Raw genomic sequence first — 10,927 nt, 5'->3', positions numbered from 1 at the left:
TTTAAACATCACCATCCCCACCACCAAAAAAAAAGAGGGAGGAAGAAAAAGTAAAGAAAATAATAAGGGAAAAACCCAAGACACACTTCCTATGGGAAAAAAAAACCAGCATGTAATTTCTGTCCTTGACAGAATGTATTAAATAAGCAAACACCCCCAACAAGCAAAACAAGTACTACAATGTAAAAATATTAAAAAAAGAAAACCCTCTCACATGCATAAATTTAAACTGCTGCCTTTTGGGAAACTTCTTGGGAAGTGTGATCTTGCTTGTTATGAAATCAATGGACTGCAGTTGGTTAAGCGTCCAACTTTGGTTCAGGTCCTGATCTCGCCAGTTCCTGAGTTCGAGCCCGGCGTTGGGCTCTGTGCTGACAGCTCAGAACTAGAACTTGCTTCAGATCCTGTGTCTTCCCCTCTCTCTGTCCCTCCCCTGCTCATGCTCTGTCTCTCTCTCTTTCTCTCAAAAATAAAATAAACATTAGACAGAATTTAAAAAAATAAATCAATGGACTGCATAGTTCTCTTTGTGTTCTGTTTGGCCATCAAAAACTTAGGCTTTGGTTTCCATGTGGGAAGCTACAAAGCTAAGGAAGCATAGGATTGTTCATGGATGAAATGCTATCATCCATTTGTTTTAGGTTTTAGAAAATGCAAATATAAAACATCACTACAAAACATTATTTTTTAAATGTGGACCAATGTTTAATTATTTAAATATGTAGGGTAGAGACAATTCATGTTTTGATCTTTGGTACTTTCATTGTATCCCTTCCTTGTATCTTTCTTAACCCTCTTCATCCTGATTTCTCATCTCAGGCATCCAATTTGCTTGTTCTCATTATTCTTCATAGACATCAAATGTACTATCAGAAAGAAAATTTCATATCAGCTCCTTACAGCTTAGTATGAATTTAGGTCAGTGGATTCCCTCTTCCAGGGGTATTCGCCCTGTATGCCTGAGTAGAGGAAAAATCCTTCCTAATGAAACATCAGCAGGGATCTTTCTAGCACCTTTAAAACATCAGAAACTGTTACCCATTGGGCCTTAAACTTGAGTTGCACCTGCAGCTGGGCATATATTAGTACTAATTATTCCTTACCCTCTAGTTAAATTGAGTCCAGTGACTCAAGTAAATAGGTGTATAGGTGTCAGTCCCCAAATTCTAAAAATATTTTAATCACACATTCATTTGCAAAGTTAGAGCCACTCTTCTTTCCCTGTTCCTCATCTATTCCTATCACGTAATTTATCTTATATCTGCCTGCCTTGTTAGACTGGAGCCCTTCCAGGGCAGGGATCATATCTTATTCAGCTCTGGATCTCTAGGCCCAGCACAGGGTCTGGCTCACTATAAATCTTTCCAGGCAAATAATTAGATTCCTGTAGTTCAAATCTGCCAAGAGCTGTGTTTCTCTAAAATGACATGCCCCGTTCTACACCAAGGATTTTTCCTCTGATTCCACAGAACACCCACCATGAAGGAAAAGCTGAAAACAGCCTGCCACAGGACAAACTCTACCCAATCCAAAACAATTGTGAGGATATTTCAGAGCTCATAATATGCTACACTGGGAATGAAAGAATTGCCTCTGGATCTAGGTTCGGGAATCATTATACTCTTCATGGTTCTGGAATGGAAAGGCCTTACAGAACAGAAAAAAAAACCCTAGTTTTATATCTGTAGTGCATGATGCCAGGTATTTACTAGAGCAAATGCCACTCAAGGCCCAGAGGGTTAGCTGGAGCAGCTGATACCATGTGCTGCTTTTTATAACTCTCCTCCCTAGCACCACGCTCTATATATGTCCCATTTCATCAGGTCACATCAACTTAGGTTGTGCCCAATACTCCATCTTACACCAAGCACATCATCATGTGAAATATCCTGTGTTTCCTTACAATTTTTAGAAAAATAAAATAAAAGTAAAGTTCCTTAAAAATAAAGCAGAGGAAGTTTTCTGGTTCTTCATGTAAGCAGTGAGTTTGCCAGTTTTTACAAATGAGCAGTCTCTTTCATTCCATAAGACATTGGGTCTGTCAGCCATTAGCAAACTGTGAAATTGCTAGGTTGTGAGGGACACAGATCAAAGGAGACTACTGAATACTAGAGACGAACCATGGACTGAAAGGGGAGGGGGGCAGGGGGTGATGGTCATGGTGGGGGGCACTTGTGGGGAGAAGCACTGGGTGTTATATGGAAACTAATTTGACAATAAACTATTATTTAAAAAATAATGGAATATACAGTACAGACTTAAATTCTATATGGAGTTGTGAAATGAGGTTTCGGTGGTGGTGAGTCTACAGACTTTTGAAAATTATTTGCAAGGATACTAGCCATCCATTTTCTTTATAATAAGATTGGAGAGAAAGGGGGAATTCTAGAAAGGATCTTAAAAATGTCAGTACTTATTTAATGTATTGATTATCTCTCATATACAATACACCATCTTGGACCTTTGAAAGGGGTTACAAAAGGTACAAAATCCAAATACCTTGGCTTTAAAGAGCTTACTATTTAGGAAGAATGCTAACTTTAAAATACAGACAGCCAACATTGCGTTTATTGAGCACATACTCTGTGTCAGGTACTGTGTCAAGTATTTTTATATACACTGTATCAGGGATTGGCAAATTACAATCAGAGGGCCAAATCTAGTCCACCATCTGTTTTTTAAATAAAATTTTATTGAAACACAGGAACATTCAATTGTTCGAGGATTGTCTCTGGCTGCTTTTGTGCTACAATGGTGGAGTTGAGGAGTTGTGACAGAGTTGAGACAGTCTGGCCCTACAAAGCTGAAATACTGTCTGGACCCTTAGAGGAATATTTGCTGACCTCTCCTCTATATCAGTCATTCTCACAAGAATACTTAGAGATAGATTTAGTGTTTCCCATGTCATAATTAGGTAACTGAGGGTTACAGGCTATGTAACTTAGCAAGTGGCAAAGTTTGTATTTGATTCTAGATTGTATGATTCAAAAGATCTATGTTCTTATGCTAAATTCATATATGGAAATAGCCAAAGTATGAGGTAGGAAGAAATAAAAGCCTTATGGATTCACAGAGAAACTGTTACTAGAGTTTAGAAAAGAGAGCTATTATTTTGAGTTTGGGGGTGATAAAGATTCTGGAGAAGATCATATTTTATTGAATGTAAAAGCAAAAATGGACCTCAGCATTTGTAACTCCCAAGCTCAAGCCCAAGAAAAGTTAAGAGATCAAGGTCACCTGTTTAGTTAGAAGCAGATCTGAGATTAGAACCAGTTTTTTCACTCACTCAGCCCAAAGTCTACTGTCACTGACCATGCTGAACCATTCAATGTTTTTGTATGTGTGGAGAATTTGTATATTATTTTCAGTGATTAATTGAACTCAAGGCTTGTACTCCTTTTATGGAAGCAATCAAAAATACATATACATAGATGTTTACATGATATCTACCCACCATCCTACCAAATATATATTTTTGTTGTGGAGAGTCACACTTCTGAGACCATAGGAATCTCTGGCATTCTCATCAGTTTTAAGATTCAAATTATAAGCAATTGACCATGAAAGTCAAATATTTATATACATGTTGCCCTCCAGAATCAGACAGATCTAGGCAAGGAGAAAAATGGAGAAGTAAATAGGTGCAGCCAGCAGAAGCTTACCTGATACTGTAGAGTACTTTGCCATTTTTTGAAATTCGAAGCAATTTGTTGTCGGTGGTGACATCATGGAAGTTGGCACCCTTCTCATTGGCAAAGAATAAATCTGGTTTCCAAATCGAGTCCAGCATGGATGGATCCAAGTCCAGAGAATCATCAGGGTACTCACTATATGCCAGCCGTGAATCATTCCACTGTTGTCTCAGAAAAATGTTCACTCGGTAGTCCTATAGAAACCCCATGTATAAGAGTTACTTATCACTCAGTCTGGCATAAGAAGTCCATCTACATTTCCCCCTGAGTCTTCTCCCTGATTTTGTGCACTATTGGTGTCTATATGAACCAGGCTGTGTATATCTTGGTCAAAATAAACTACTCAGTTCTATTAGGAGGGGGAACAAAGAGGAGAAAGAAGACTCAACCAAACCAGAACATTAATGGAGTAGGTTGACTTTGTTGGAATTTTTTATGTTTAAATTATTCATTCTGAGAGGAAATAATACTAACTCAAGCTGATTTTTCCATGGAAAAAGGTAACCATGAGTACAGAAGTCGGTCTGCAATGGCAGATTGTCAAAACTGATTCATTTTCCAAATCAAAAATGACATGATCTCTATTCTCATTATGCTCAGATGCTCTGGGCATAAGGAAACCCACTCTGTAGTTTTGGTAGTGCAAATCTTATTATAAAACTTTGGCATGATGGGACAATATTTTTAAAGTCATCTACATAAACATTGAGATGCTTCATGTTGACAAGTTAATTCCATCACACTACTTTTAAAATTCTTAAATATTTTATCATTTCTCTGAATGGGTTGTAGCTATAGTAGTTGACTTGATATGTCATCAATACAGAGATCTTTTTCATGTTTTCCTAATCTGAGCACCTTCTGACAAAGGTATTCCTCCCTATCGGAGACTCAGGTACATCCTGTCATTCCCAGTTGATCTGGGAGTATACTTCTATGCCAGTAAATCAGCTTGGGGCAGTGACTTCTCTCCTGGAAATTTCAACTCAAAGGTCTTTTGGTTCATAGAAATGGTTGCTTTGCTTGGTAGAGCAGACCACAAAAGAGACTTTAATGGTGTTCCATAGCCAAGCGGGACTATGATTCAGAGCTAATAGTTATCCACTCTTGACACTTATGGTCAATTAGGGTGATATATACTTGTTCCTTCTTGCTCTCTTTCCTTTTCCTTTTTTACCATTTGCTCCATCCCCACATCTTTGGCATCTGGATTTTTGGTCATTGTTTATTTTACTCTAATGGTGACCAACTTGTCCAGGTTTGCCTGAGAACCTCCCAGTTTTATTAGCCAAAGTCCCACATTCAGGAGATCTACTCAGTCCCAGGCAAAACTGGGATGATTGGTTACTAGGTACAGTGGAGATCACCTGAGGGTGGTCAGTTTTGGTCCATTCCCTTACGGCCAAAAGAAGAAAAACATACTAAGTTGTAAAGATTCGGATATATGGAAAAGAACTTCAATCCAGTTTCTTCTACCCATTACTAAACTATCCAAATTCCTATGACGTTTTTTCAAATCCAGCCATCCTAATTATCAGGATGATAGACCATTTTGGAGGTGACAGGTCTTGGAAATAGTGCCCAATGTAGGCTTAAAGAATGCGAATAATCAAATAGTTACTAATTTCTGAAAATCAGTCATCAAAACCCAGCTTATTTGGAAAGGCTGAAATATTAGAAGAAATAGCCTTCAGGCTCTCCACTGTTCAACAGACGAACTTTCCACCTTGGAAAAATTTATCCACTGACGTTTACTTGGGATTTTACCAGACATGCACAGCAAATTCTCCAACCTAAGAGGGCACTGTTGTGGGCCCCGTCAGGCTTCCATACCATCCTGTTTGCTCACTGACTCCTCTTGTGCGGGAATCAAGAGAATGGCAGAACCTCAAAGCTGTCCCCATCACATATTTTTGGAGTTGTTCCAAGGGACCAGAGGATTGTAACTGGAAAAAGATACCAGTTCAGTGTTTCACTGGCAATAGGAGTTACCGGAAGCTGTGGAATTTTGTGTGAATAAAGAGTGGGGATGTGTGATAAGTGGAAAATAAAAAATGGGGCTATTGAAAGTACAATAATCCAACTTACAAATAAGTCTGCACTAGCTACATCCACTGTGAGCTTTCCTGAGGCGGAAAATGCAGCTTCTCCAGTGTTTGACATCCACCCCTGTTGTATCCCTTAGAATGAGAGCCAGTTATCCTTAACAAATTTGGAGGGGGGTAGGTGTCAGTGAGCATGTTTCCATAGAAAATAGGAGAGAAAAGAAAGAGAATCTCTTCCCTCAGACAATTCTGGAGGTAGAGTAATTCTAATATGAGAAGAAATGACAGCTAGAAATAATAGAGGTGAATGGGTTAAATATCTTGGGCCTTTGTGAAGCCAATTAGGGCCTCTCAGAAAGCAAGCGTGGGATGGGAAAGGCCACGAGAAGCCAGGTAGAAGTACTGAGCAGAAATATCACCAACAGGACATTACTGCAATCCCCCCCTAGAGCCTGAGAATGATTTAAAGCTATATATTGAGAGACTCTAGAGAATGTTACATTAGTGACATACAATATGAAAACATTGACCTTTAAAAAAATTCAATATAAATTTTCACAGAGCTAATGTACATCTTTTTTAAAAAGTCTTTCCCATGAGTATTCTTCTCCAGTGTTTCCTGGTTTTCTACTTTGAATTTTATATATAGAAAATGATAAAACAGTTTCACCCCTTGTTAGAACTTTAAGAGTTCTGAATCTATCATATAACAATAGAACCATTAAATGTCTAACAGTTTATTTAAAATAAATGAATCCTCCTATTTGTAAGCAAGAGCAAGTAGAAAACATAGAGGAAAAATAGTTTGTGTCACAATGACAGGAATTATATGAAATAAGACTTTCAATAGGTGTTTTGAAAGTATTTGTTCTTTATATAAATGTATGGGAATTTAAATTTTTGGTAATTTTATTTATGATGATATACACTATTCTGAGGCTTTGACCTCTGTAGCTCTTTCAGTTTACTATGATTTTTGATATAGGGTAAAAACTTGACACATGTGATTTATCTATGCATCATCTCTGTTTATTTAGAGCTAAGTTTATTTTCTCATGATATTACAAACCACAGGAGATACTTACATTCTTCTGTAGTTTTTCTTTGTCTTTATGTTTGCTTCTAGGTTTAATGAAATATTAAAGGGGGAATAAATATTGGGAGACATGCTTAAATGCAGACTGACTTTTCTTTTACTGCCTACTTTCTCCAGAGACATATTCTTGTGGCTGCCCAGCTAGCTCAGTTGGTAGAGTATGAGACGCTTAATCTTGGGGTTGTGGGGTCAGAGACATATTCTACATCAAGTAAATGTCATATTTCCTTGTATTACAATTTGTTTTCCTATGACTGACTGGGTATTAGATTAGGTCATGGAAACATTCAAATTAAAAAATATATATGAGTAAATACATATTTTTTCAAATGCTACGTGTAAGTCATATAATTCTTATTATATTCCTAACACAGGTAATACAAGTACCTGCAATCCATACTATTATTTCACAGCAAGTTTGGTATTTCTAAAGTTTCACTTTTCCTAATACCTTCTAATGCTATGCTTATGCCATAGATGGTTTCCTTAAATTAAATTATCTTGGTACTATTATATTTGGTCTCGCATTTGTACACAGAGATTACCACTGTGTCTCATACATACTCATTAAACTTTAATATTACTCTCATTACTTGTGTACATATACATTTTTCAATCTAGTTATGTTATAAAGTTATCAACAACAAGGCTATGCTTTGTTGACTCCCCATGTGCCTACGTGGCACTTTGGTTTGAACCTCTGCCTACACTATAGTTAAGTTTTCATCCTCCTGAGTCTGTGCTAGCTTTCATATGGGAAGAAAAGCTTGAATTTGAAATTATGGGTCGGTGCAGTTGTTTTCTGATGGACTCATGCTTTAACATTGCGTTGTTAATTTAGAGTCCAAGGTCACCTTGTATCTCAGAGTAACAAAATGCCAGGTGTGGGGCATACTCTTGGTGCTTCCCTAAGAAGTCAGAAATAAGAAATGTAGCTACCTGCTATTCCTGATAAGTTAGCATCTCCTCCTGAACTGCTTATGCAGCTACAGAATGAACAGGGAGCCCATGGGGTCATGTCGGCAGTTACAGCACCGAGGGCATTTTCCTGAGGGGCTGTCTACCCCTCATCCAGTTCCTTGGGAACATGATTGCAGATCCGCGATAGAATACTTCTTCACCCCGCAGCAGTAACCAGCAGAGCATGTGGAAACTATCTTTTGGGGCCAAGTTTGTGGGGAGCTGGACTCCTATTCTGGACATACTGTCTAAGTGAACACATTTTAGGAACTTGCAGCTCTTTCTCCCCCACCTCAAGCGTTAATTGAGAAGGGAGTCAGGATCTGCAGCTGTGGCGCCCACAGGTCCAAATCCTACCCTTTGAGGAGACTCTCTTCCTCTTCTGATGGCCAGGCCTGGGGAGAGCTGCCTGCAGGTGCACGCAAATACTTGTGACCTTTCCTGACATTCTCAATAGTCCTAAAGTAGGTCTTTATATGAGGCAAGCAGGAGTTGCAAATACACTCCCCATCCTCTAAATTCACTTGCCATCAGCAACTAACGAAAAGGGGGAAAGAAAGAAAAGGAAAGGGAAACTGACATTCTGAAGACAAAATATAACCTGTTTCATCATTCATCCATTATCAGTCTTCTAAGTCTTTTGGAACCACACACAAAAAAATTGTTCCCCTGAATTCTCTTAACACAAGGCTAACGGGCAACGACCAGCCACAGATCTCCATGACTCTTACTGAAGAAAAGTGTATATTTTGGAATAATGTATATCATCATACTGATTCATAAAAACATTCCTTAGAATAACACAAAGACATGGCCTTCTGAGCACACATCTTCAACACTAATATACCAAAAGGATGAGAGGCAGTACTGCGTCTATAAGTGAGCCTATACTTGGTGGGCAGGTAGTACCAGCAAATAGTTTAATGAGATGACATCAAATATAAGGGATGTACACTTGGTAGCACCAGAAGAAAGTCATGCTGAGTTCTTAAAGCGGACAGCCATTGCCTCTCATTTAGAAACATATACTCAAACTGAATTTTTCAGTAATGGTACCCGGGTTATGGAGTGAGAGTGGGGCATGAGGGAAGAGAGGAAAATCAACATGTTTAGAAACGCAAAATTCTGAGGCATTCTTGGAAAAATCCATTCCAGGAAACACAGAGAAAGCAAAATGATTATTGCTCCCATATAGCTCTAAGCAGTGTCTTCAGTGACCACATACATTACTGTGCATAAAAACTAAGGGTCTAATATTCTGACTCCAACTAAAGACAGTTCAGAGAAAAATCTGATTGCTTCATTTTTTGACCGGTTTTCTTTTAGTCAAGCTTTGTGAAAGTGTGGGTACATTTATGGGTGATAGAATCTCAAGACTTGGGTATGGGAAGCTTGGGCTACCATGATATTCCATGGTACATCAGGTGGATTTCCAGGCAGGGCCCCAGGGGTCTGGGAAGAGAGACGTTCAAGGTGGAGCAACGCATGTTCTTCTGAGCATCTAAATAATGTCCATTTAAATACTGATGGCTCAGATCCAGGGTCGGCAGTCCATGGCCTGTGGGCCAAATTTGGCCACAGCCTATTTCTGTAAGAAAAGTTTTTTGGAGTACAGCCACACCCACTTGCTTCCTATTGTTTATGGTTGCTTTCATGCCGAAAGGGCCGAATAGAGTAGTTGTGACAGAGACTGTTAGACCCTCAAAGTCTCCAGTACTTACTGTCTGGCCTCCTACAGAAAAAAAGTTTGCCAGTTCCTACCCTACATGGGATGAGGATTTATTAAGCATGATAGAGTTTCAAAAAAATGTTTATTTTAGTTTCACGCAAAAGCTTTAATTGAAGAAAATAAAAGATCCCTTTTAAAAAGCCAAATGAAGTTTGTCATTACATCAAAAGCTAAGAAATAAAAGAAACACAATATGCATCACTCTTCTGACCATGCGATACAGTCTGTAGGGAAGATAGGCAGGCTGTTCATTTTACACTTGAGCAATGATTTCCAACGTTTCTCATAGGAAACAAGACAAAGGACCCCTTAATAAGTGGCCAGGAAGCACCTAAGCAGCCCATTTATTAAACACCTTCAGTAGCTATTACAGACACAGGAAATCAAGGATATCCATAGCTTCTGTTTTTATCCCCTTAAATGTTTAGCTTTTTTTGCATTAATAAACATTGGAAAGGTGCACATTTACATTTTTGATTGAGGGTAAATGCAATGAGGAGTTTAATTAAAGCAACTTAGGATTCTAATTAATGCAATCAGCATTAGGTCGTGCAAATATCGTCATTGAATGCCATCGTGGAAAGCTGGTGACAGTGGTTTGGGCTGCTGGAAGATTTGCCCCTCTGCTATCAGGATAAAACCAAGAGGGGAAAGACAAAAACTGAATGCCAAGCCCAGAGCTTGGATTAGTCTTTCCATGTTTACATTTTCTTGTGAGTCATTTAATAACCCTATCAAAACTATATTATTTGAGTGAGATTCTTAATGCACTCCATCCTGTCAAAGCACCAGAAGTCTCATTTCTGGACAGTGCCGTGTCAGTAATATTAAAATTGGAGTTGCATTATGTCTAATTTTGCCAGTGAAAAGGAATGGCTAAAGGTAAATTACTTTTCTCTAGCATCGAGGACACCAAAAACTACACAATCCTAGTAGCCTAAAAGAGAAAATTGATAAAGACAAGGGAACGCTATTTTTTTTACTTCTCCACGGCATTATGCTCATTATTTCACTTGAGTGTTTCTAGGACATCAGCCACCAAACTACTTAGTCAAGTTCAACCATATTTTATTTTTACTTCCTCCATTAATATGGCTGTCTACTTTATGTAGTCATGAAAATTAGAACCAGCCAAATGATTGAGGACTTAAAAAAATTGTGTGAGGACCAAGAAAAAATTTCACCTAGAAGTCGGTCTCCACACTGTCACCTAGCACACTGTAAGGCTCTTGATCTCGTAGGCTGTGTCACAGGCGGCACCACCACCATGACATTTATAAGGAATATTAGTGGATTCTACAGTATCTGACATCTTTTTCGTGTACATGGAACATATTTGCACATACATGATGATGAGCTTATAATTAGTTTTGTGTTTATGGGTTTTTTTCTGAGGGGGAGCCAT

General features: G+C 38.5%; 1 protein-coding gene across 1 annotated transcript in view; it reads right to left on the bottom strand.

The window, feature by feature from the left end:
• Positions 1–10,927, bottom strand: part of GLRA2 (glycine receptor alpha 2) — a 171,496-nt gene that overhangs the window by 116,912 nt on the left and 43,657 nt on the right. Inside the window, exon 4 of the mRNA XM_029931013.1 lies at positions 3,670–3,886. Coding sequence (XP_029786873.1) covers positions 3,670–3,886 — 217 coding nt within the window. The remainder of the gene's footprint in view (positions 1–3,669; positions 3,887–10,927) is intronic.

Source organism: Suricata suricatta, chromosome X (assembly GCF_006229205.1).
Source record: "Suricata suricatta isolate VVHF042 chromosome X, meerkat_22Aug2017_6uvM2_HiC, whole genome shotgun sequence".
Lineage (NCBI taxonomy): Eukaryota > Metazoa > Chordata > Mammalia > Carnivora > Herpestidae > Suricata > Suricata suricatta.
Note: the sequence above shows the minus strand (reverse complement) of the source record. Positions and strands in the feature narration are given on the sequence as shown.